Source organism: Acomys minous, assembly GCF_964271855.1.
Source record: "Acomys minous genome assembly, chromosome: 5".
Classification (NCBI taxonomy): Eukaryota; Metazoa; Chordata; class Mammalia; order Rodentia; family Muridae; genus Acomys; species Acomys minous.
In genome coordinates this window covers 13,894,422-13,921,435 of record NC_140494.1, presented here as the reverse complement: position 1 = coordinate 13,921,435, position 27,014 = coordinate 13,894,422, and the positions used below count along the sequence as shown (strand labels likewise).

The window sequence follows — 27,014 nt, the reverse complement described above, 5'->3', positions numbered from 1 at the left end:
TATGTAAGCCATTTTCCATTTACTCATTGACACTAAGGCGGCGTATGTGCATGACAGCCCGAAGTTCTTTCTGTTTTACTTTTTGTCTTTTGTTTCTTGTTCTTTTCTTATTTTAAATTTATATATTCACTTTACATCCCAATCCTAGCCCCCTCCCTCCTCTCCTCCACACCCCACCCTCTTCTCCCTATATCCCCTCCCCGTGTCATCAGAAAAGAGGATCCTTCGTGTACACGCACGCACACACACCTCAGCACATCAAGTTGCATCAGGACTGAGCTCATCCTCATCCACTAAGGCCAGGCAAGGCAGCCCAGTTAGGGCAACGTGATCCAAAGCAGGCAACAGAGTCCATGTCTTAGATAGGACCTGCTCAACTTGACACATGAAGATCAAACCGCCCATCACTTACATAGGTGTAGGGGGCCTAGGTCCAGTCCATGCATGCTGTTTGGTTGGTTTTTTGTTTTTTGTTTTTTGTTTTTTTCCTTCTCTGTATATAAGCCCCCATGGATCTAGGTTAGTTAACTCTGTTGGTCTTCTTGCGGCGTTCTGGTCCCCTCTGGGTCCTTCTATCCCTCCTTCCCACTCTTGCACCAGATTCTCCCGAGCTCTGCCTAATGCGTGAGTCTCAGCGTCTGATTTGATCAGCTGCTGGGGGAGGGGCGGTCTCTCAGAGAATGGTTAAGTTAGACTCCTGTCTGTAAACCTAGCAGAGCATTACTAGTGGTGTCAGGGGCTGAGAGCCTACATTTCTATGGCAGGCTGCATGGGTTCAAATCGTTGCCTCATCACATTAGTTGGATGATCTTTAACAAGTTACTCAACTTCCCTGGTCCTTGGTTTTGCCTGGGAAACTTTGAAATAAATGGCGGTAGCCATTTCATAAACGAGGAAAATTAGAAAGTTGATGTATTCTGTTTCCCTGGGGCCTAGAATATAATAAGCAACAAATAAATATCAATTATATCACTACTTTCCAGGGTTCTCTAAAGAGAACATAATAGTCTTTGCTCTCTAAGGAACATGTGGAGGAGACTCACAAACAGTGCTTGCAGTATCATAAGCCCCAGAACAGAGAGTCAGAACGTCTTCCAAAAACTGGGAAGTATGGGTTTTCTCTATGTGGAAGGTCAGAGACAAGAGTCTTAGCATGAGCATCTTCTCAGAGGAGCAATTCCCGTGGAGTTGGGGGAGAAGACTCTAGACTGTGGAGTTAAAATCTTACATAGTGTCCATTTAGCTCAACCGTCTTTAACATAAATCAGGCCTTAATGTTCAGAGTTATGATTTATTGCCTGAGAAGAAAAAGGCTAGCCACATCTCTGAAAGGCTAGAAGCTCTCATTATGCAGATACAGGAAGAAATTTTTAGGAGACCAAATTGTATTATCTTTTCTAAAAATCGTAATTCTACCAAAACCCATCAATAACTTAAGAGTTAGAACTTTAATGATTTCTTTTTTATCCTAGTCAATATTAAATATGTGCTGTGATTATCACACTTGCTTTTTCATAGGAATTTGGTTAAACACTTTTTAATATCTACTGTACAATATCAGTCTTGATGGAGCACAGTCAGTGGCATCCATTTAACTAACACTAGGGAGCCTCAGCTCAGCCACATCCCTAGACCACACCTGTGCCAAGCTAACAGTAGCAGGCTGACAGGCTGAGCCAGCCAGAGCAAACCTGACCCAGTAAATCTACCGAAGTCAGAATAGACTTGTAGTGTTAATTTTTCTTTTTGAAAAAATTACATTTATGAGCAACACAAAATCTCAGGTTTTGTGTATTTTAATTTTTTTTCTTTCAGGCAGTAGTGGCATACTCAGGAGGCAGAAGAAGGCTGATCTCTGTGAGTTCAAGGCCAGCCTAGTCTACAGACCAAGTTCCATGACAGCCAAGGCTACACAAAGAAACCTTGTCTTGAAAAAATAAATAAATAAAAATAAAAATAATAATATTTTCTTTCATAAGCTAAAACTCATTATATATTATAGTATTGTGAACGGACAGTCTAGCTACCTCTTTTAAACATCATTATCAGTCCCGGGTTGCATTTTACAAGGGACAGAAAAATCCACCTTACTCAGCATAATCTACTTGATTGTCTATAGTCCTTGAAGGTTCCATCCTGAGCCGTTCTAAGACTTAACCAGCTGTCCAACTCCCTGGTCCCCACGTCACATCACCTTTATGCAGACTACCTTGTGCACATGCCTATAAATGTGAGTCTTGCACAGCACAGAAGTTGGAAAAATCGCTGTTTATCATTTTCTAATCTAACAGTTGAAAACCTGGGACTGATGTGCAATATAAACATCCATGCACTTCTTTTCCCTCCTAACTAATGATCATATGTAGCTTGTTAAACATCTTGCTGTGATTTTGTACTATTAATACCTTCTATTAAGTAGCCTGTATCAGATGTGTTCCGTAAGTGACTCATTTGTGTGATCTCTTTAAGTATTTTATGATAGGTTCGTAAGGACGTGTGGGTGGCAGGGTTCAGGAAGATGTCTTTCCATTTATCTTGTTGTAAAATCTGTTATCTAAACTGCTTCTAAGCAAAAGGAACACCACACCGGAAATGCAAAGAAACAACATAGTCAGTGTAGTTGTCCTTGGTCCAGGAACATTTTCAAGAGCTATTAGGACTCAGCAGTTTTTGCTCCCAGAACAGCATCAATGTAAAATGAAATCATACCACATAAGGAATTCCCAGTACCGATAGCATTGCACTCAGTGGCTGAGGTACCTAACGTAAGCAAGGCACTGCGCAGTGGGAATTAATAGGAAACCCTAAAAATAATGACTATAAACACTGTAGCTGTGCTCATAATATGGATGCCGTTATTTAAACATCACCTTCTTTCAATAACAGTAGACTTTGCAAATTAGTATGTTATCTGTCTTGGCTTGAGCATCAAAGGATGACTCTGTCAAGGAAAGTCTAGTTGTTTTGGTTGTTTTTTTTTTTTAATGATGCTTATTTAGAACTATGTTTGTTTTTATAATTATTATCAGTAAACAGATCTCATTTAAACCTCAGCCAATAGACAAAAAAAGATAATGATTCTACAACTAGAGGAAGTGTTTTAACTTGTTTTTAAATATGCATGCAGAATTGTCGTTCATTATATGATAATAATGTACTACGATTACGCTTATAAAATGGAAGAAATGGCAAGGCTTCATAGGGAAAACAAGATAATTAGTATCGTGTTTCAGAGCATAGAGCCAGCCCTCCCCCCTCTCCTTTTTTCTTAAAAGGAACTGGTGCTTTGTGGCACCATTAACCATGCCTTAGTGCCCTGCTGTTACCTGCTAAGAAGTCTGACTAGGAGGAGTCAGGGAGACGCCAGGAGGAGCTGCGCCTCAGCCACCTTTGCCCTTACCCTGCTGCCTGTTGTTGCAGCAAGTCAGACTATGTACTCCTCTGTAAGGTACTTGCAAGTGGGTGAGTTCATGTTCTTTGAATCAGAAAGACCAGCTCAAAATAACTGTGCACTGGCCTGGCAGTGAGAAATAGAACAAAAAGCAACAACAGTTTCGACCCCCGATGGCCCCTCTGCAGTCACACACCACACGATAAGAATGCCGTAAGAAGCCTTGACTCCACAGAATCCTCCAGTGTCTACTTCTGGGCAACATAGCAGGTGCCCCAAATAATAACTATACTGCGTTCTCCTAAGTCTCATCTTCAGGGCCCTATTAGAGTGCTGTCCCGTTCCTTCCTCGGCCTCTGGCACTCCCTTTCCTCTGCATCCCCAGCAGCCAGTCCTGCCCTTGCTCAGAACCTCTTTACCATGCACCACCATGTGGTGGTGGTGATGTCAGTCTCAGCTGCAGAGCCAGCCTTGCGTCCCTCTCCACAGAAGGTCCTTGGTAAGTAGGTACCGAACCAGGTGGTCATCTCTCCTGGTGGCTGCACACGATCATTCGGAGACGCCAGTGTGTGCCTAGGCACTGCATGAAACCTGCAGACCGCGCCCTCTGTAGGGAAGGGGAAACCCCAACCTAGTCATTGTGTGTGGACTCCTATATAGCGTTTTGTTTATTCTGGTACGTATCTGCTGGATGCCAACTGGATTCTTGGCACGCTAGATACAAAAGCTGTGCATCCCGACTAAATGAACACAGTGCAAAAGTGCTGTGACCACGTTTCATAGAAAGTACTCTGCAGAATTGAGAAGGGAGTGGCCAGTTCTGCCCGGTGTTTTATTCAGGTCAGTGTCTCTGAAGCTAGGGTGTGAATCCTCCAGGGGAGAACTTGGGAGTCTCCAAAGCCAGATGTCTAAGTTACAGAAGTTAAACAAGTTGTACTTCCTTCCCTGTCCTCTCTTGCAACTCAGGGACTCCTGTACCATCCCAGGAGGTCAAAAAGCTGCAGCATACACCTGGAGGAGGGTTCTAATAGATTCTGCAGGATCCAGGGACTCCTGTCAATGATCTGAGAACAACTCATTTAGAATTAAAGTTCATACGCTATGCAGAGTATAAAGCCTTGTGTCAGATTATGCTGGTAAAGTTCTCTCTATCAGATCGCTTGACAAGTGCTTTCCGAGTGGTTGGTGTGTGTGTGTGTACCCATCCTGATGCAGAAATTAGGATGCAGCCTCTCGCTCCTCTCAAGCTCCTCTAGACCTCTGACCAGCAAGCCGCAAGATGCGAAAGTCAGGGGGAAATCTGACAGCACTGTGTTTCCAGTGATATTTACCAGGCTTTCGGAAGCCAAGCACCAAGTGGCAGAGCGAAGCAGAGGAATGCTGTTCACGCTATAGTGTGCTGGGCACCTGAACACACAGTAGGACAAACAAAAAGAGTAACTTCTTTTTACCATGAGAGGATCGGGCTCCAAGTATTTGATCAAAGGGGGCTGCTTTTCAGTGTTGGGAATATGATACCTGGGGCTGAGCTGTGTCTATACAGTATATACAATTTGTATATGAAGGGTGACCTTTCATTCTGATTAAATCTATCAGCTGCCATTTTTTTTTGTTTTGTTTTGTGTTATCACTTTATGTGGGTTTTCACTGGAGCAGGGGACCTGTGAGGGTACCCCTGTATTGCTCACCTTAGGTGAAAGAAATTATTTGGGATTTGAATTATTTTGAAGTTATTCTTGGTACAATCTTTTTAGACCCTGGTTTCATCATTTACAAAATGAGGATGTTGTATATAGGTGATTCATGTCTCCTTACCTATAGAATTGTATTATTGTGTAATTATCCAGCCTTCTCTGAAATGTGTATATGGTTGGAAACGTATTTCCAGTGTGTTTGGGTAAGACTTACTGTTGGAATCATAGCATCCCATTTTATGAATTGTAAGTGGCCATCTGTTTTATAAAGTGCAAATTCCGGCACACAGAGCTGAGACTATATTTTACCAGATACTGACATCTCAGGAGCCACTAATATTTTTTTTTGAACTTATGCCCAAAGTAAAAATCCTTCACATCTTGCTTTTAATGAAATATTTCCATTCTTTTGGTAGCCAGAAGTGCAACTTGCTGAAGGCTTCGACGTGTTTATGCCTAAATCTCAGCTGGACTCGATACTGTCAAACTACACCCGCTCAGGAAGCCTTCTGTTTAGAAAACTGGTGTGTGCGTTCTTTGATGACAAGACTTTGGCTAACTCCTTACCCAATGGGAAGAGGAAAAGAGGACTCAATGACAACCGCAAAGGACTAGACCAAAACATTGTGGGTGCAATAAAAGGTTGGTCTGCGGCATTTCATTTTATGGGTTCTTTGTTGAGTTTTGCCTTCATTCCATTCCGATACAGGTAAAGTAGTGCTAAGCTAACGAGAGCCTAATTTAGTTTGCCGTCAGCAACTTGCCTGTGGGTGTGACCCTGATGTGTAAGCTTGTGAGTATCCCCACCCCAGATGCCACTAGAATACTACTCCAAGGCGATAGCAAGTGTAGAACTCATGACTTCAGAATTAATTTTATCTGCTGCAGAACCAAAAAGACTCGGTGAATGCAGATGTTTTTTTCTAGTAGTTTCCAAGAACTTGATGAAAATATGATTTTGACAAATTTTAAACTTAAAAATTTTAAGTGTAAATAAGAATTAAACTGTGGTACAGATTTTATAAATAAAGTAGTACATTCCTTGAAAAGTTTAGAAACTTTGCTGTCGAGACATTGCATCTGAAGATATTTTAAATATAAGTGAAGGCACTTACTGTCTCTCCCCACACATTCCTAGCCAACTCGGTCCCTTTTGTTTTTGTGACTTGTCACTTGGAGGGCCATCTTCGGTTCTTCCCCCTTCCCTCCTTTGAACGTGTGTTGATATTCCACCATGCGTGGCAGGCACATGGACCCGTAACCACTTCCATATCTTACATGTAGTTGTAACCTGTTCAATATCTATACTCAGGACTGTGATGACTATAACTTGAGGCAGAGAAGTATTTAAATGCGATTATCAAAGAGAATATACTCCAAGAAGACTCATTAAATACAACGACCATGGGAATGAAAGCTTGACTTGGAGCTTAGCCTGAAGTCTGAGTGTTCTCCACTGGCTCAGCTCTACCTTGTCACGACTGTCAGTGAGACTGACTCAGGGCTGTCCCTGCCTCCTCTTGTTGGCCATTATCTTACAGAATGAGTAAATGAATTCAATAATGCTTAAAGGATACTTGGAAATTCACAATTGACTTTACAAAAAATAATTCAATTTTTAAATGGAGTTAGCAAGTACCAGGCACCCTTTGTTCATGGCCAGAAGGACATTGCCTTCATTAACAGGAAATTTCTCATAGTCCATCAGAATTTTTTTCACTTAAAGTGACAGTTGGGTTCTATTAAATAAGAAGCACCGCCACAGAGATGTCACAGTCTTTGCCGTTTATGAAAAGGATGGTTCAGCCTGCAGTGACACTGAAAACAAGATTATAGGATTTGAAAACCAGGCAGTGATGTAAATAGGACTCACCGAAGTGAAGGAACTGTTTCCGTCTCTGCAGACTGGGCCTGCTCAGACATGGGAGTCAAGGCTGCTGCGGTGCTTCCAAAATACACATAGGAATTGCCTCCCCTCTCTTTCTTTTGTTATTTTCTAGAATGGTTTATTAACATTCTAAAGGCACTTTGAAATTGGGGAACTATAAATGACCACATTTCATCTGAGTGGAATTAGAAGAGAGCTTCTATAATAGATGGTGATGAAATACATCATTACAAGTAGACTGATACATCAGACAAGGCTTTAAAAATCTGTTACAAATAGTAATAGACTAGACATCAGACAGGAGTTTAAAAATATACTACAAATCCTAAATATGCTTTATTTTTCTAAGCTCTACTGTTTACCTATCAATAAATATGGCAAAAGGGCCCTATTTCTAATACAAAATAAAGCAAATTATTCTAATCAAAAAACTCAAAATTTCTAGCCTGCCCATAACTTTGTTTAAACCTGTGTTCCAGAATTATTCTGTTCCTCTGACAAAACACATATTTAGTTATAGACATATTTTAGTTTCTTTGACTAACTGCAAAAATAATCCTTCCTGATAAAACTCTAATTCATAAAAAGGTTCAGAAAACAGGAAGGACTCCCACTTGAGAGTTTACCCTGTGCCCACCTGCAGCCTTTATTCAGCTTTGAGAGCAGCATCTGCCTGCTTTATAAGACATTTTATTTATTTATTTTACAGGATTTCATATCAGCTCCTTGAAAACAAGCTCTGTCTTAAATGGTCTTATTCCCCGTGCCGCTTGTAGGAAGTCAGGGCACGCAGCTGCCAAATGCGCTGAGTTCAAGGAAGGGCAGCACCTGCCGGCAGAGGCTTTGTCAGAGCTTCTCTCGTGTGCCATAAGACAGGCCTGCCCGGGAGGAGTCTGTGGCCATCATGTCCACGTTACTCCCTTATAATTTTATGTCAGATCATAGATGAGGACTGGAGTGACGTCACACGCAGACACTTGCAAGGGAGCCCGCTGAGTTCGCCCCCAAATCTTTGTCAGAAGAAGAATAGGCAGATGCTTCTAGATCTCACTGGGTAGGGTGTTCGTTCTTCTTCCTGTGTAGACTTGACCTCTTAACCTGCCTGTGGATAGGTTATTTAATAGACTCAGTCTTTGGACTCTCATGGGGTAAAGGGAAACATTCCTTCCTCTGTGCCCTTTGCTTCTATAAATACATGTTGGGGGGGGGGGTGAGTGAGTAGTCATGGAGTTTGTTTTGCATCTTGACTTAGACCTTACTTCGTTGTCATAATAGAATTAGTGCTAAATGTTCTCGTGCCTTCTTATAACCAGTTTGGAGCGATGGCCATCAAAATACACTTGTAAATGTCTGATAAATTTATTCAATAAATTGCCAGTGAAAGTGAAAAAGTGGAAACCCGAATTGACAGTAAATTTTAATATAATTATCTTAAGGCTTCCCCTCCCAATATATCTTCCTTTGCCGTGCCTTTCTCCCAATGGTTTTAGCATACACGTTACAAGTGATTTTTGGAAGTGGGTATTGTTGAAGGACCTATAGGATAACTATTTCTAATTTTTCTTTCTATCAGTAGAGATAAGCTCAAGTCTTTTGAATCTGAGTTACCAGGAGAAACATAAAATGACCTCTTCCAACACACGATCCCAAGACTGTTTGTATTGTTGCTGTCGTTGTCTGCCACATATTAGAGAAAGATTTTGAGTACATTTAATGTGCAATCTCCTTTATTTGAGAGTATCTCTTATGAGATAGTTAACCAGCTGCATATTATTTTTGAAAGGTCCTAAAAACTAGGAACAAAAAAGCGGTTAGTTTTATAAACTATCACATTTGAAAATAGCAGTGAAGGAGCAAGAGTGATTCGATTAATTAAAACGCTGGTTGTGAAATGATGCCAATCTGTAAGACGATGCCTGTCAGAAGGAACAGAAATGCTGTGAGGATTACAGGTATTGGCTTGTGTATGCTGAGCCATCCTCACATCTCTGTGATGAAACCAACTTAATTGTGGTGGGTGATCATTTTTATGTGTTCCTAGATTCAGTTTGTAAGTTTTTTTTAAAGTTAGATTTACTTATTTTATGTTTGAGTGTTTTGCCTGCATGTGTGTATATGGACCACATGTATGCAGTACCAGTGAAAGTCAGGAGACGGCATCGGGTCCCCTGGAACTGGACTTTAAGCTGCTCAGTAAGAATAGAGAGTGTTCTTAACCACCGAGCTCTCCAGCTCCCCTTTGCAGGTATTTTAATTTTTCATCTGTATTCCTCAGTAAGATTGGTTTATAGTTTTCTTTTCTTTTCTTTTCTTTTCTTTTCTTTTCTTTTCTTTTCTTTTCTTTTTCCAGAGCTGAGGACCTAACCCAGGGCCTTGCGCTTTCTAGGCAAGTGCTCTACCACTGAGCTAAATCCCCACCCCCTAGTTTTCTTTTTATTGTGTCTCTCTCTGGTTTCACCCTTGGTATTATTCAGCCCTCATAAAAGAAGTCCAGACTCAGAGGGATTATACAAAGTGATATTTATTATCTTAAATAAACTAGCTTTAACTATCATTAATTTTTTATAATGCATTGGGGGGAAAGGTTATTAGGGGATGATTAACAGCTTTTTGTGTGATAATTCTCCCACAACAATATCTCAAAAGCAAATATTAGGCCTTTTCAGGGATGACACTTTTCAACATAAGTCTGTGGGTTAATAGTGACTTATACTTAATGATAATCTATTAAGAAATTACAGGTAAAAATGAACTAAGGTGTTGCTGCTGAAAGGATCTTATTTAAGAAAAGCTCCCCTGAGGCCTGGGACTGTGGCCGGTGGCTGAGCGCTTGCCTAGCATATGTGGAACCCTGGGTCTGATCCCCAGAATGGTAAAAACATAACAAATTAAGAAATAAAAACCCTCACCTTAATATTTCTGAGCAGCAGGAAACAACTTATTAACTAGAGATTTAGGGGCAGGGCTGGGCAAGCTTAGTTGGGATTGATAACTGGTTTTTATATTCAAAACCTAGAGTGGAGGTTTGTACTCCATTTGCTTGCCTCACAGCATGCTGTCTCCGCTAAGGCTGCCATTGGCCGGCTCACCATTATTTTTGTGTGATATGCTCTGTGGGCCGTGTGGTTTGACTTAGGAGTTACCTCCATGTGATGCTGACTGTCTGGATGCCTTTCAAAAACAGTTACAACAACACAGTTTTTAGAGCCTAGTTGTGAGTTTTGGCTTTATAGTAATAAGGTAAGAAAGTTTTTGCTGTATAACTGGGCTGGAGTTTTGAATCTCCTTGCATACACAACTGAAATCAATCATGTATGTCAAGTGGCAGAGATGGTTGGTGACTTCCATTCTGTCACTTTAGCACCACTGACTGCTTTCCTGAGAGGTCGGCATTGGTCTGTCTAGAGAGCCTCAGGGTCTCAGAACTATGAGAGGGACAGTTTACAGATAGTGGTATTCCAAACGGTTCAAAGTTGAATGTGCAATATCTTTAATGTTATATTGTCACATGCTTTACAGAAATGTCCATCAAGGGCTCCCACTTTATTCCATGACTCTAGACACTTGAGGTCCATGTTTGTTATTTGATAGACCCTCTAATTCCCATAGTTGTAAATCATTCACTTTATGGTGAATTGATTAAAAAAAGAAGAGGGAGGAGGAGAAGTAGCTGGAATATAGGTTGAATATAAATCTAACTCTATCATATTTCTTTAAATTTTTTTTTAAATTTTTATTTTTAGTATTATTATTATTTGACCTCACAGATTTGAATTAATATGGACATGGAGTTTGTATCTGGTTTATTATATTTTGATGGTAATTTTCCTGATTTCTCAGAACTCCATGAAACATTGTCATATCCCTACAGTGATGATTTTATTTCTCTTTGTACAAGAGGTCAGGAGGCTATAAGACATTTAAGTAAACTTAACATAAACCTCCCCAAAACGGTGCCATCAGAGTGGCCTGTTTGACTCCAAAGCCATTTTCTAGTATGCCTTTATTATAGAGAAAAGTTTGAAATTAAACATTTCTCTCTGAAAACCTAGTATTTTGGATTCTTCATGAAGTCTGCTAGGAAGCTGTCTCCCCTGGTCGTCTAAGACAGCCATTAGTTGTCGCTGTGCGAAGCCTATTCAAAGTGAATTTCTCGTTCCATATAGCTCTGCTTCAATTTATTTCCTGGACTCGAGGACAGCTCTTTTCTTGAAGATACTGAGAACTAATTCGGTGATGCCAGGGAAGAAGACAGAAGATTGATCCCTTCTCTAGTGGAAGAAACACTTGTGATACTTTTCTAGTGCGTAGAACTAAAGCTAACAAAAGCTTGAAAGCAAATACTGCATAGAGCTTACCTCCCCCAAGCTGTATGCAAATTAAATTCTTGATTAGATGTTAGGCCACCAGAGCCAGTTAGGGAACGCTTTGCTTCAAGGATCCTTTTGGAAGGTGAAGGGCCAGCTGCTAATTTACCTGGTCACATTTTTTTATATATGTACGAATCTGCTTAAAACAGGACATAACTATAGAACAGCAACAATAGTACATATAGAAAGCTTGGCTCTTATCTGCATCATTAAAGTGTTCTGTTGCGGTTTCTTTGGTTTGGTTGACTTTATTTTTGTGCGTGGATATTGGGGTTTAAAACCTAGGGCCTCTTGGTGTCATGCATGCTCGGCAAGCATTCAACCCTCACCTACTTTTTGTGTTGTAATTTCATGTTGGCTCAATGACAAGCGGTTCATACTGACTCTCAATAGTCCTACAGAGGCGGCTCTGGGTTTTCACTTCCTTTAGAGTGGTTCTCATAGTTTGATTGCGTCAACATCATCTAGGGTGTTGGTTCAAAAATCTAGATTCTGGGGCTCCATCTTCAGTAGCTGTGAGATAGCCCCCAAATCTTGATTTTTTTTTTTTTTTGAGCAAGTGGGCACAGGTGATTCTGGTTCTAGGGGTTTTCAGCACCTTCGACTCCCTTGGAGAAGCCACGCCCATGCTCAGGATTCTGATATTTGCTTTAGATGTCAGCAGCAGCACACATCAGCCCATCTGTGGTACGCAGTGTCCTTCAGGCATCCTTTAGGAGTGCCCAGTGTTCTCTTTCTCATCAGGAGCAAGTGATGACGTAGCATTATCTCAACAGTCTTTCCTTCTTTGAGCTCGAAGTTTCAATGTTTTTATTGTTGTGCAATTTTGTTTTGTTTGAGACAGGGTTTCACTGTATATCCCTGACTAATCCAGAGTTACCTATGTAGACCAGCCTGGTCTTTAATTTACAGAGATCTGGATGCCCTTCTCAGTCTCGTGTTGGGATTAAAGGCATCTGCCTGACCTGGCTTACAGAGGTTTGGTTTGGTTTGGTTTGGTTTGGTTTGGTTAATCCTGAGTTATGAATCCTGGTTTCAACATACTTGAAGTGACGCTCTAGGACTAGACTGAACACTTCTTCATCCACTTCCCTCGCATCACCAGGAAGAAGGAAGAGCGATTCCAGGTCCAGACTTAGGAATCAGGACGCACACTCCAGTAATATTCTTCCTGGTGCCAACCTTACCGTCTCCACACTTGGCAGTCTCCTGACCCAAGTCCCCCTCGATCACATGTGAAGCACTCAGTCTGCCAGTCCCTTCACTAGGCAGAGTGGTGGCTTCTCTTGTTGTCCATGCTCTGTAGAGGTTACAAGAGCAGCTTTTCATATGCCCTGTAAGCTTAGGCACCATCAGCATACATGAGAAGTCCTTTTAAAACACAAGCATTCAAGGGATGGGATAACCATTGAGATGTAATATGAATAAATTGATAAAAAATAAATTAAAAAAAACACAAGCATTCGATACCCAGCACTGTCAGCCAGGAGTGATCCTAGCCCCTGACCATAAAGAACATTCCACTTGGTACAGCTACAGACATGTGAGCAATAACCATAGCATAGACCCATACTCCAAGCCAGAATAAAATAAATGTCATATGCCCACTGTGTAAGGGGAGGAGGCACAAAGGACAACAACCTCACTAGAAGAAGAGCTCCCCAAATAGGTGACCCGGAAGTAGACCCTGAAAGTTGAGCAATCTGTCAAATGCAGAGATTAGACCAGGTTAGCTATGGAATATGTTTAGTAAAGCTTAAATTCGATACCATGAAGCGGAAGCCTTGCGCCTCCAGAACGATTTAATGCTAATTCTAGTTGATGGACCCTGAGTCCTCAGCAACCTATTTACTGTAAACAGTTTAACTTGAGAAACATAATACTAACAAAATGAATTCAGACATAGTTTACGCACAAATGTTTCATTTTTAAATTTGTTGCTACAAGCTACACAAGCACCATCCCATACCTAGTAGGTAAAGCATAATGCTTGAGATTGGGGCCATAGTGAGTTTTAATGTATGCCCGCCCCCCTTACAACTAGTCTTCCAAGCGCTCAAAAGAGGGCTCCCATCTTCCTTAGAATTGTCGGTCCATCCACTTCCTGTGTAAGGAGCAATTGGAGATGTGGGCAAACTCAACAAGCTAGTAGGTTTTCTTGATTTTTCTTCAGCTTTTCACATATGGGCAGAAACCATTTTTTTTTTTAATTTCCAAAATCGCTATTGTATTTCCCAGTTTCTGAACTCTTACCAAGCCTGCATTTTAACACTCCTGTTAGGTTCACAGAGACACCCTCCTGTGAGGAGACGTTTCTGTCACAGAAACAGGACCACTGAGGCACGGCTGCACTGCATAGCGTGATAGGCACCATTACTCTTGTTCACATTGCCAGTTCATGTGTTTATTATGAAAGTTTCATGGCAGATGAGAGCTTGAAGCATGTGGTCTGTGAGAAGAGCTCTTCTCTTCTCTGTATAAGGATACCATATGGGTTAGCTATGGTCCCAACCAGAACACAGCAATGTGTTTCCCACACAGCTAACCTTCCTTCTTTTCAGCTTCTTGAATTATCTGCACATCAGCACTTTGTTTACTGGAAGAATTGTACAGTGGGTCCAGAATTGGTCAGTCACATTCCTTGTCCCATTTTCTGGGACCTACAACTGATGCCAGTAACATTTTCAATTCAGTTTCAGAAGCCAGTGTTGACTGGATCATAATATATATATATCAAAAAAGAGAGATATTAAAAGTCTGAATACAAATGATCACGGAACATTTGTCATCTTAGAGTTTTACATACTAATGGTAAAACAGCAGAAAAACTAAAGGTGAATGTAAGCTTTGAATTTTTTTAAAAAAAGCTTTTAAGATGACTTGGAGGGCTGCCCCTAAAATTTACCTTTCCGTAAGAGAGAGCATGGTTGTATCCATCTCCCTGAAAGCCCCCTCACTAGAGAGGCTGCTGCCCTTTGTAATGACTTCAGGCTTTTCACCACTGTTCCCTTCGGGTTTCTGTGTTGTGTTTCCTGCCGGCCGCCCTGCCTTAGCTCTCGGCCCCTCTCAATGGTCAGCACACAGCAGTTCTCAGAGACCTTTTATACACAGACTTAGCTGCTTCTTATCAACTCCATTCCTTTGATCAGAGAAAATCCGATATTTAAGTGCCTCCCACCCCTGTCCTTCTGTAGCCCAGTGCACCATAACTTAAGTAGCTTGGTTGGGTTCAGCTAAATAAGAGCACATGCCAATTAGACCTGTGGACATAGCAAATGAGCCAGCTGACAGTCCAGCACAAGACACACAGGGCATTGTGACTTGATCGTAGTGTTCATGAGCCCCTTTCACGTCTGACATAGCCGTCCTCTTGAAGGCATCCTGCGTCTTCTAGTCCCAGCACCTGCTTTAGCCACGTTCTCTTGAACAGCAGCACTGACACAGTGTATTCTTCAGGGTTGAAAACTCAGAACCATGTTTAGTGCCTTCATTTCTTTGCAACTCATCCCGCCTGCTGACCCAGCCCTGCTCACTCTTTTTTTCCCCATCATCTCATACTCATTTGTTTTTTCAGTTTCTCAGAGCCCATCTATCTGTGCACCGCTTTGTTCCCAAAAATATCCCCCCCATCTCAACATATTCCCTTGTTCTTTTTCTTCAGTATACTGCCTACTTACAGCCAAGTAACACGAATAAAACCAAATATTGTGATGTCATTTTCCATATTTAGCTTCTGTTTACTGACTCAAGTCCATTCTCTGGGCTTTTCCAGCCTGCCCACACTTGACTTCTCTCTCCTTGCAACTGTCTCCTAGTGCCACAGATAGGGAGAGCCAGCTGAGTGTGGGCACCTGCCTCAGACACAACTCAGCCTTGGGATTTTAAAACTTTGGATTTTATAGTCTCTGTCTTTCAGTTCTTTCTGGACAGATCTGAGTCATTTTTCCTGGATAGGCCTAAGTACTATCACATCAATCACGAGACTTTCTTGAGATGCCCAACTATCAAGGTCTTACATGCTGCAGCAGTAAGTCTTAACCATTTGCTAAACTATTGATGGTTTATGTGGAAAATGGCCTAAATTGAATCAGTTTAGGAATAAAAACAGTGGTGTTCCAATCTCATTGGGAAAACAGATAAGTGAGAGTCTGTGGCCATCTTTTTGGTGTTGAGCATGTGCATGTTGCCTTCCCAATAAGACCGTTACTTTTTAAGTTCTTTGATACATAAAAGCATGCCATATACATATATATGGCAAATGACTGATAAACCCAGGAAAGGAGGGAAAACTGAGCAGACAGCTTATCGTCACTCAAAACAGTAGTTTTTTGAACACAGGCTGGAGAGACAGCTCAGTGGATAAAGTCTTCAATCTGTGAGAATGAGGGCCTCAATTTGGATCTGCTGTACCCATGCAGTAGCTTGGTGTGGTGTGGTGTGGTAGCTAAGTAAGCTCTAGCTTACCTAGAGCCTCAGCGCTGGGAGACTAGTGAATCCCAGGGTCTTTGTCCAGTCAACTGAGTCAAGCAGCGAGCTCCAGATTCAGTAAAAGACCCTGTCTCAAAAAAAAAAAAAAAAAACACTAAAACTTTTTTTTTGTTTGTCTTGAGAGTACTTGTCTCGAGAGCAGACAAGCATAGGTGAGTCCCATGGTGCAGTACTTGGGCAGAAGGGGATGGTAGGTGCCTCCCATTTTATGCTGCTTTGCCTGCCTTTTGGATGATTTTCAATCTTTGAAGTTTTTGTTTTACTTGATATGTAACTTGCTGATCTATAAAATACATGAGTCATACTAAAGGTTTCCAAGGTAGTTTTCAAGTAGAGTTCCTACAAATCTGTCACTTTCAAACATTTTTCTTTGCTGAAAAAAAAAGTGGATTGAACAGTAAATTATCATTCCATCAAAGCTTGTTGCTGTTATTCCCCAGAACTGTACCAGATGCATTAAAGAGAAAGGTGCGCTGTAGCACAGATTGCCAATGGAAAGTGTTAACCATATTTCCCAATCACTGTGTTATAGTGATCTCTGCTGTGGGCTTTCTTAACTGGATATAAATTTAAATTAGCTTTGTTTAATTTGAGAACTCACTGTAGGCACTTTTCAGCCTTCCTTCCAGACAGAGATGCTGCTGTAGCAAAACAGTGAAGGTGGGCAAAGGATACAGGTGTTTTCCTCCAGGCTCTGCTGGTCTCAGATCTTTGAGAATCACTGTGATTAAACAATATTGTATAAGCCTCACATTTCCCACCAGGCTGGAGATAATGAACGGAGCGTTGTAAGCATGCAGGCTTGCTCCTGAGCACTGTTAAAGCTTTGGAAACATTACCTTTTCTATAAAGGAGTGCCTTGACTGGATTTTAAAGTCTCCTGGTCAGTAATCCTATGGTTCAGAAGCTCTGGTCCAGTTCTCAGTAGTAAACCTACAGAATTAATTAAATATGGCCGGAGTCAATGCTGTATATGTTTAAGGCCCTTTTCATAATGGCCGCTGGCTTAAATAATAGTCCTGTTTGGTAGAAGTCAGCTCTGAGTGGCAGGTGGCTACCGTACTTGCCTGCTGACCCTGTACAGCGGGCCACTTGGCTAGTTCCTGCAGCGATGACAAACATCTAGTGCAGAGAACTATTAGCATTAGTAATTTTATTAGTAAGTTCACGATTGCTTATACTACGGAGTCTCCTTAAAGCCTTAATTATAGGGTGCATTAGTTTGTGAGCTATACGAAAGTATTGCTACTAATTCAAATCTGAAATAAGCTTCTGGGCACTGTGTATTTTTGAGACCTGTGGCATTTAGTAAAGAATTTCTTCCTTGGGCTGGGGAGGTGGCTTGGTGGCTTAGTGGGTAAGAGCGCTTGCTGCTCAAACATGAGTTTTGATGTTAAGACCGCATAAAAAGCTGAGCATGGCTATATGTGCCTGTAGCGCTAGCACTATGGGAGGCAGAGACAAGTCAGTGGCTATTTCCTTCCATCCCCCATTCTTCCATGTCACTCTCAGCCCAAGTTCATCAGCAAGTCCCAGCATCTGTCCTGATCCCCCACTGTGCAGACTCTCTCAGAGGACATCTATATCCACTTACAATTGAGTACTGTATTTGATGGCCCCACAAGGAGACCATCAAGGCCAGCAGATCTGGACCCAGGGGGACCTGCACAAACTGTCGCACCAACCAAGGACAATGCATGCAGTGAACCTTGACCCCCTGTTCAGATCTAGCCAATGGACAGCTCATCCTCCATGGTTGTGGTTTGTGGGGGGAGCAGGGCTGCTTCTGACATGAACTCTAATTTGATCACTTCTCCTTGGTAGGGAGGGCCAGTGGGCACACAGAGGAAGGGAAGCAGGCTACTCAGATGAGACCTGATATGCTGTGGTCATTTGGTAGGGAAAGAGGTCCCTTTCCATCAGAGGTCTAGGAGAGGGGAATAGAGCAGAAAAGCGAGGGAGGGTAGGAATGGGAAGATACAAGCGAGGGGATAGCAATTGGGATGTAATCTGAATAAATTATAGTAAATTAAAATTGAAAAAAAAAGAAATCCTATTTCTCTTATCTTTACCAATATCTAATGTTGCCAGAGTTTAATTTTCACTCATCATCTGAAGTACGCTGACACTTGAGTGGTGGAGTCCTCAATCACTAATGAGTTGAGCAGCATTTCACTTGTCGTGTTGCTACTTTCCCTTGTGTGAATTTCTGTGTTTTTCCTATGTTTCTATCCGGTCACTTCTCTCAGTAGCTTATCTGAGTTCTTTTGTAAGTCACGTGTGTTGCAAAACTGCCAGTCATCTAGCAGCTTGTGAAAGCGCTGCACACGTTGCCTTTTGCCGTGTCAAATTTGGGATCGTAACAGCCAGGGTTCTTTTCCTATATGCTTTGTGTTCCCTAATGCCCATTTTTAAATTTTTTCCTCCGCTCATACAATCTAATGGTATTCTCTTCTATCCGCCCCCCTCACACACAGCCATAAAAACCTTTCAGAAGTATTTTCAGGTGTCACTGTGTGTAGCATTTGTACATGGGTGTGTGTGTTCACATGTGTCTCAGCTGGTGCAGTGTTTGCCTAGCATGTACAGAACGCTAGGTTTGATCCCTAGTGCCAAACAAAACTGCATGTAGTGGTGCATGCCTGGAACCCGGTACTTCAGAAGTGGAGGAGGAGAGTGGTTTCCTGGCCTTCCTTGACCGCAAGGTGGATTTAAGGCCATCTAAGAGAGTGTAGACTCTCTGCACAGGAATCTACCTGAACTTTTCTTCTGTCCCTGTTCTGAGAATCGCTATAGATCACCGTCACCGTCAAACAGTGTTGCAGTCAGCTCTTTCTTTTAAGTGAAGGATAACTTTTCTCAGAGCTACTGGGGGTACTCCGGGAACTTGTAGGTTTAGTTGCTGTGAGCCTGCTCCCAGCCTGTGGCTTTTTTTGTAGGCCACCTTTGTCCACTGTAGTTTGCTTTCAGGAAGTCCTTGCTATGGATGTTCTTTAATTTCTTTACTCCAGGTATATATTTGTTTTTATTATTAATCAGCTCAGGAGTCATGCGGGTTTTTTTAAGAAGTCATGCTTCTTAAAACCCATCAAATCTGAACATTTCAATCTATTTTTTTTTCTTTTCTTTTTTTTCTTTTTTTTTTTTTTTGTCTTGTTTCCCTACCTCTAAAACGTCTGTGTTGATTGGACTTTTTTTTTTTATTCTTTCCTGTATCTTTTATCTGTTTTCCATCTCTTCATTACTGTGTGCCCAGCTGCTATTTCCCTGTCTTTAGTAAGATATTAGTTTTTTAATTAACCTATTCTTTGATTTTTTAAGCGTATTTTGTGTGTGTGTGTGTGTGTGTGTGTGTGAGAGAGAGAGAGAGAGAGACAGAGACAGAGATAGAGACAGAGAGAGACAGAGAGAGATGTGGAGAATGCGAGCATGACAGGGACTGTGCGACAGAGGACAGTCTGTAGAGTTGTACAGATCAAACCAGGCTTGTGTAACAAGTCCCGTAACCAGCTGATCCATCTTGCTGGATCAACTACTTTATCTTTTTAATTTCTCTAAGTTATATTTGATTCTTTTCTGTAATTGGCCTTGACATATATGTGCACACACATGAGCCAGCACATGTGTGCAGGTCAGAGGACAACTTACGGCAGGCAGGGGTTCTCCTTCGACCCTATGGATCCCAAGAACCTAACCCGGGCTTGGCAGCAAGCTCTTTCACTGTCTGAGCCATTCCACTGGCCAGGCCTGCTGTTTTCTTGATGAACGAAGTCCTTCCTAAGCAACTTCCCTTGCTATTCCTTGTCTTAAGCTAGTGGAGATCTAACTCTGATTTCCCGCATCTGACTTACAACAGACTGTCTCTTGCATTCTTATTTAAGAATAATTTATGTGTAATGGCTTCTTCTCCTCACTGCCCCCCACCCTTTCCTGTGACCCTGGCTGCAAAAGTTCTCTTCAAAGTGACCCCTCTATTCCTTTTGTCTGGTCCCAGGGACACCAACAGCAATGCTTATACTCATTTATAATTTCAATATAACCTCAAGCCCTAAACCTCTTCAAGGCATAATCCAAGCGTGTACAATTTTCAAAAGGAACTTCTCCCGCCCTGCAAAGGCTCACCTGAGCTTGCCTGTTGCTTCTCTCTCTGAGCTGTTGGTCCGTCACTAATGTCTCCTCTTGGATTCTTTCTGTCTCACGTCCACAGACCTGCATCTCCTTCTCCCTCATCAGTGTGAAGCCTAGGCTTCCACGGTAATTGAGCCTACAGCCACCTGGGATAGCTTCAGGGTGTGCCTTCACCTCTGTGCCTGTGTCTGAAATATCCTCCCTCCCTCCTTCCCTTTCCCCCTCCACCTCTCCCCTCCCTGGCCTTTTGGAGCATTCGTTTTATTCTTTGGCTATTCATACATGTATACAATGTATCTTGATCATATCCAACCCAAATCCCCTCTCCCACCTTCACCCCACCCTACCCCACCCAGCATGCGCATGGAATGTAGGGTCATCCACTGGAGCGTTAGCTAACTAGTCTACTCCGACAGCCACCAACTGACAATTAGCTCCTCAGCTAGGGGTGGGGCCTCATGAGCCTTTTCCTGCCCATGATGGACCGTGTCCTGGCTAGGTCTTACACAGGAACCAAAGCTGCTGTGCATTCACGGTGCAATAGTCACGCATTTCATAGCAGTTTCCATGTTCCAGCTTTTAAATCCTCTCTAGCTTTCCTGTGATGCTCCTTGAGCCTTGTGGGGTTTGAGACAAGTGTCGTGCTTAGGGCTGAGCACTCAACCATCACTTACCTTCAGCACTGTGATCAGCTGTTTGTCTCTGCAGTGACTGCTCTTGTCATTATTATTATTATTATTATTATTATTATTATTATTATTATTATTATTATTTTCTTTTGGGGGGGGTTTTGAGACAGGATTTCTCTGTGTAGCCTTGGCTGGGCTGGACTCACTTTTTAGACCAGGCTGGCCTCAAACTCACAGTGATCCACCAGCCTCTGCCTCCCAAGTGCTGGGATTAAAGGTGTGCGCCACCACACCTGGCTCTGCTCTTGTCTTTCTTTGGTGTCTACTTTCTCTTAACGTTCAGCTTAGCCCTTCATCCAGAAGCTTCCCCTAAATATGGGAGAAGCCAAGCATGGTAAGATGCCCCCAGCTCTCTGATCTTGTGTAGGGTTTGTTGTATTAGTTTGATCTTTGCCAAGTGTTACTTCATTTTGTTTGATACTGAGTCTTGCTGTGTAGTTCATCCGAGATTTGAACTGTCAATCCCTCTGCCTAACTCTTAGGAGTGCTAGATCTATGGACAAGCACTACCACGCCCAGCTTTCTACTGTGCCTGACCTCTTAGTTGCCCTGATCTTCCACTTCACCGCAGACTCTCTGAGAACAAGAGGGCATTTATTCATTAGCACCTGGTAAACCGTGGTGCATTGTGGGGACTTAATATATCGTTTCCTGAATGAGCACATGTTATTTGTATAATAACGCCACAGAGTGTCAAGATTCAAGAGGAAAAGCATCACCCTGCTGTGTCAGGGTCAGACAACATCATCCACAGTAACTGGCCTTAATAATCAACAGAAAAAGGTGAGAGAAACTGTACACTGAAGCAGTCACCTCTCAAAAGATCTTCTGTGGCTTTGTGTCTCACGTTATTCTTCTAAGATTTGTGAGTGCGCAGAGGCCAGTGATGGGAAAGAGAGTTGGGGTATTCAGAGGTCCTGTGGCATAAGAGTATGTGGTCTAACGTAACTGATGTACATAAAGACTTGGGCTTTCCAACAGTCTATATAAAACACTCTTCATGGCGGCACTGTGATTTCCAGAAGTAGGTCTAACGTGGGGACAAGCTGTCTTGTGAGTAGTCTGTGTGTTAACATGGTAAGGACATGGGTGGCCCTAGGACCGGCGTACATGCTTACACTCTGTATCCTGTGCAGCTCCAGTCCCTGCAATTCCATGACTTTGCTTCTTCTCTTCACACGACTCCTTCCTCCTCTTCTCCATCAGCTGGGCTCTCCCTCTTGTTTCCCCCAACTCCCTTCCCTCCGCCCTGGTTTTATGTCTGATACACAGGGCTCTTCACACCATGACTTCTCAGCTCTGTACGCCGTGCTTTCATTGCCACTGCCCACTGTCCTAAGAGGAAGATAGAAGCGGGCCCGGCCCACCTCTGCTGTAGTGTTGAGCTCTCGCTTCCCTGGACATCCCAGCACGCCATCGGGTCCCAAGGTTCAGACTCCTTACGTCTGTCCCCCACAGGGCCAGTTTCTGCTTATCCTCGTCTACTCAACTGGTCTCATTGGTCGGTGGATTAGCGGCCAGAGGGCAGGAGATGTGCCAGATTCATCCAGTTTTCTCTCCCCAGATGTCACCACACTTCCATTGTGTGTGGTTGAAAATAACATTGGCATTCTCATCATCATCGTGGAAATAATTACTTAATCACTGCTTACTTCTTCTATCTAGGATCTGATGACTTTTCTCTCACAATACCTGAACACTCATCTACAAAATCAAAGATTAAACGCCCAGTAATTTTCTATGGAAAACAATCCTTTCTGGCCGCACAATCTCAAATCAGTTATTTAACTTGCACATCCTTGGATCTTGTCATCTGTAATTAAGATCACAATACCTACTCTACTGGTTATTGTGAAGATTAAATGAGCTATGTTAACTGCTTAGTATGTGGGAAGCTAAAATAATAGCCTTAAGAGAAGAAGAGAAGGCTGTGGGAAAGATATAAGTGCTTTGAACACTCTTCCCTACAAGTGGTCCTCAGTTGGGACTGTGCTACAGATGCTGTTGTCCATAGCTCCTCAAAGGCTTAGGGGATTTGGCTTCTAACATAGACCCACTTTTCTCATCTTCTCTATCCAAATCTCAGTTCCCATTTGACTGTTTCGAGTTATAACTGAGTCATTGCAACTGAACATGATTTCTCACTGTTGGCCAGAATCCTTAAGCCACAGAAAGAGCGGATCTCTCCAGATCCCCCACTCCTTCAGGTGCCTGCATGGCACATTGATGTCCTCTCAAAGTCTATCTTCTACTCAGTTTTTTCCAGTACAGAAAAGTCCAAGTAAGAAGACCCTTGAACTTGTGTTGGGGGAACACAGCTAGTCCCCTCTGTCTGAGTTGCCAGACACACTCCCCAGCACCAAGCTCACTGATGATTATATTAAAAGCTGCGTTCCAGAGAAGGATCTGCTCAGCCACCACAAGCTTATTCATTATTTATAAACAATTAAAGGGCATGGTTCAAATGAATGCAAGCATCTGGGAAAGTCATTATTCATGTACGAATCTACTCAAGCATTTGTCATTTCCCTGGTGACTTAGCATACTCTCTGTGCCTTGGGACCTCAAATTATATTAAGCAAAGTAGATGCTTAAACTCTTTTATTTAGTTTAATCGTTGGTTTCATTCCACTTGTTCAGATTATTTGGGCTCATTTAAAATTAGCCCTCCTGTCTCCTTGATGCATTAAAATAGGAAAGAGGGAAATTTCTTTTTAGAACCTATTGCATTCTGGGGATGAATGCAAATTATGCTACTATGATTCTTAATGACCCACTATTAACATAGTAGGAAACCCAGTGCATTAATGCAATGCCACTTTTCACATCATTACTCCTAATGGAACTGTTACCAGGATAATAGCTTGACCTTTAGCTATAGATTCTGATAGCAAAATATATTCTGCTTACTCCATACCTCTGCTCACGTAGCATACCCGCTGTCTTCACATCAATGCAATGACAATCTTTTGGCTTTGTTCTAAGGTCTCATCTGTGATTGTAGTGGAGAGAATAAAATTTCATCTTCAATAGGTAAATTCCAGTTAAAAGTCCCTTTGAAGTTTGGCTAATCCATGAATCAGAATGTCAATAATGTGCCTAGTGGAAGTATTTGTTTGTGCAGGCAGTTCTTGAGAAGCCTGTGCTATCCCTCAAAGGCCTTAGTTACAGGCCCAGGGGAAGGTGGTTTTTCTAGCATTTTTCTGTTGAAAGCAGAAAAGTTTTAACTGAAAGAAAAAAAGAAGAAGAAGAAAACACTGTTGCCTTTTTAAGTGAGTGATGGGATTCTGAGCTCAAGGTTATACTGTAGAGCTCTGAACTGCAGCCTCTCACAGAGTGAGAGAGAATATTCCACAACCTTCCATTTGGTTTTTCTAAGCCGGTTGTTGGCACCCATGGAGCTGTTTGGACATTGGCATAGCCCAGGTCTAGTTTGTTGTTTTGGAAACACAACTTGCTAATGTGTGATAATTTGGGCACAAGCCTTTCACAGTCTAAGAAAAGAGGTTGCCGTGGAAATTAATTGTATACAAAGCATTATAAGGGGAAACATGTTCACCTCGTAAGATGGTCTGTTCAGTCATTTTTTTTGTACTATGCTTTTTTATTTAAGTGAGTAGAATGCTAGATAAAATGCATTGTTTTTAGTTTTTTATTTATTAAAACAGAACTTCAAGCACCCTTTTGACAGTTTTTCAATTAGTAAATGTTATTGTGAGCATTTGAGTACAAAAAAAAACTTTTTTCTTTAAATATGTTTAGTTAAGACTTCCTGCTAATTCAGATGGGCCGTTTTCCACAGTAATCTACATTTTTAAACTCCTCTTATTTGCTAACATTAGAAACAAGACTGGGAACTCTATTGATTTATTCACTGTATGTTTCTTGAGTTTCTTCACTGCATGGGGTGCTTTGAGGGATACAAGGGAATGGGGAACCTGTGTGTCGGAATTCATGAAGCACATCTGTGCCCCAGGAATGCTTTGCTTCCTCTGCTGCTCGCTCTCCTTTACCTCCACAGCCTAAAGTGGGTCGCCTGATTCGTATTACCCTGCTCCTTGATTCTGCGTCCTAACCATCTCTCCGCCCACCACTCGAATAAGTCTGCGATGGCCATTAAAGCTCTGAGGAGATCTTTATACCTCCCTCCAACAACTTGGTGTGAATCGCTCCCCTGCGCACATGCAAACCCATCTGGTCCCTGGCCACATGGTCAGGACCTCAGTAGCCATGCCTTTTTGCTTCTGTCACTATCCTCATCATTCAGCATGCCTTAGCATCTTTCCACTCTGCATCCCACCACACTATTCCAGGCATTGTCTGCTGCCATCTATCCCTTGCCTGCTAACCCACTGGTTATCTCCATTTACTGGTCTATGTAGCATCTCAGACTCTGTCTGTAAACATCTCTCTGGTGTCCGTCTCCTAACATCATCTTGTGCCTTAGAACTCCACTGTGGTGCTGAACTTGTTCAGCTAACCCTAACACCATGCCGTCTCTTCCACCAGTACCCCGCCCCTGTAGACCGCTGCACCCCGTTCAGTGCTTTGCACTTTACAGCTTGTCCTCAGTCTGCTGCTAATTGCCCATTTTCAGCACCACTTCTAAAACTTCCCACACGCCCCACCTCCACGGTGCCTCACCACTGAGCTCACTGAGTCTCTGGAGCCTAGGGCCTCCTCAGACCTAGAGCCACCTCGTAGCAGCACATCCCCTCACCCTCGGCCTTTCCCTTCTTGTTCCCCTCTTGACTTCAGCCCTGTATCCCATCACCCCTACTTCCTCCAAGATGGTTCATTGAATCATCCTTTCTCGTGTGTCCTACAGCCAACTACCACGTTGCCTGCTTCCACTACCTACAGACCACCCTCATCCTTCCTTTCCTTCTCCCGCCCCTCTGTCCCTAGAGCAATGTTGGTGGCTACTCCCTCCATGGCTCTCAGCAGTCACTTGCTAAGCCATTGTTTCACTAATGCTCTAGAGCCACTTGCCGACTATTCTTTCTGAATCCCTTGGCCTTGCAGTCATCTTGGCCGCCTTCATGGCCTTCTCTGCCTCCATCATTTATTCCTAAGCACTGGTGTTCTCCACAGTCTGCGCTCAGCCGGGTGCCCTTCATCCTCTGTGTTCTCTCCGAACAGTTCTTCTGCGCGTTGTTTGACGACCACACATACAATAGGCTCTTCGTGTTCAGTGTGTTTAGCATCCACAGTTTCAACCAATCACAGATTGAAAGCAGAAAAGTTTTGATGCACAGCGTAGCCCAGGGGTTAAGTGTATGCTTTAAATGTGTAGACTTTTGCCAGTTGGTGGTAGCAAACGTCTTTCATCCCAGCACTCAGGAGGCAGAAACAGGCAGATCTCTTAGTTCAAGGCCAGCCTGGTCTACAGAGCAAGTTTCAGGACTACATGGAAAAACACTGTCTCAAAAAACAAACAAACAAACATCCAACAACAGCAAAACCAACCATATAGCCTTTTTCCATGTGATTATTCCATAAATAGTGCAACAATGCAACATTTTACTTAGGTGTTGACACTGTATTAGTTCTCATGAGAATCTAAATTTGATTTTTGTTTTGTTTTGTTTTTTTGGGTTTTTTGTTTTTTTTTTTTCATTTTTTTCTCCTTTATTTATTCTTGTTACATCTCAATGGTTATCCCATCCCTTGTATCCTCCCCTTCTTCCCTCCCTCCCATTTTCCCCTTATTCTCCTCCCCTATGACTGTTCCTGAGGGGGATTACCTCCCCCTGTATATGCTCATAGGGTATCAAGTCTCTTCTTGGTAACCTGCTGTCCTTCCTCTGAGTGCCACCAGGTCTCCCCCTCCAGGGGACATGGTCAAAGGTGAGGCACCAGAGTATGTGAGAAAGTCATATCCCACTCTCCACTCTACTGTGGAGAGTGTTCTGTCCATTGTCTAGATCTGGGTAGGGGTTTAAGGTTTACCGCCTGTATTGTCCTTGGCTGGTGCCTTAGTTTGAGCGGGACCCCTGTGCCCAAATCTGCCTATCATAATGTTCTACTTGTAGGCTTCTAGGACCCTCTGGATCCTTCTACTTTGCCATTCTCCCATGATTCTCTCATCTAGAGTCCCACTAGAATGTCCTCCTCTCTGTCTCAGTTTCCTGGTAAGTGAAGGCTTTCGTGGGACATGCCCCTTGGGCTAATATGCAGATATAAGTGAATATATACCATTTGAGTCTTTCTGCTTCTGGGTTAACTCACTCATTATAATCACTAAATTTGATTTGAAGTATGTGATGACGGCATCGGTGATGCATCAGTTATATGACTGTCTTCCAGGGTCTTGGAACTGATCCCCACAGACTCAGACCTAACACTGTCAGTAGCCCAGCATCT

The 27,014-nt window shown here is 42.5% G+C and overlaps 1 protein-coding gene across 5 annotated transcripts in view; it reads left to right on the top strand.

The window, feature by feature from the left end:
* Window positions 1-27,014, top strand: part of BEND7 (BEN domain containing 7) — an 84,107-nt gene that overhangs the window by 40,463 nt on the left and 16,630 nt on the right. For all 5 annotated transcript variants that reach the window (XR_014779263.1, XM_084781791.1, XM_084781790.1 and 2 more), the window contains one exon: window positions 5,502-5,727. Coding sequence is in view for 4 of the 5 variants with exons in the window: in XM_084781791.1 (XP_084637917.1) it covers window positions 5,502-5,727 (226 nt within the window). In the remaining variant the exon portion in view is untranslated. The remainder of the gene's footprint in view (window positions 1-5,501; window positions 5,728-27,014) is intronic.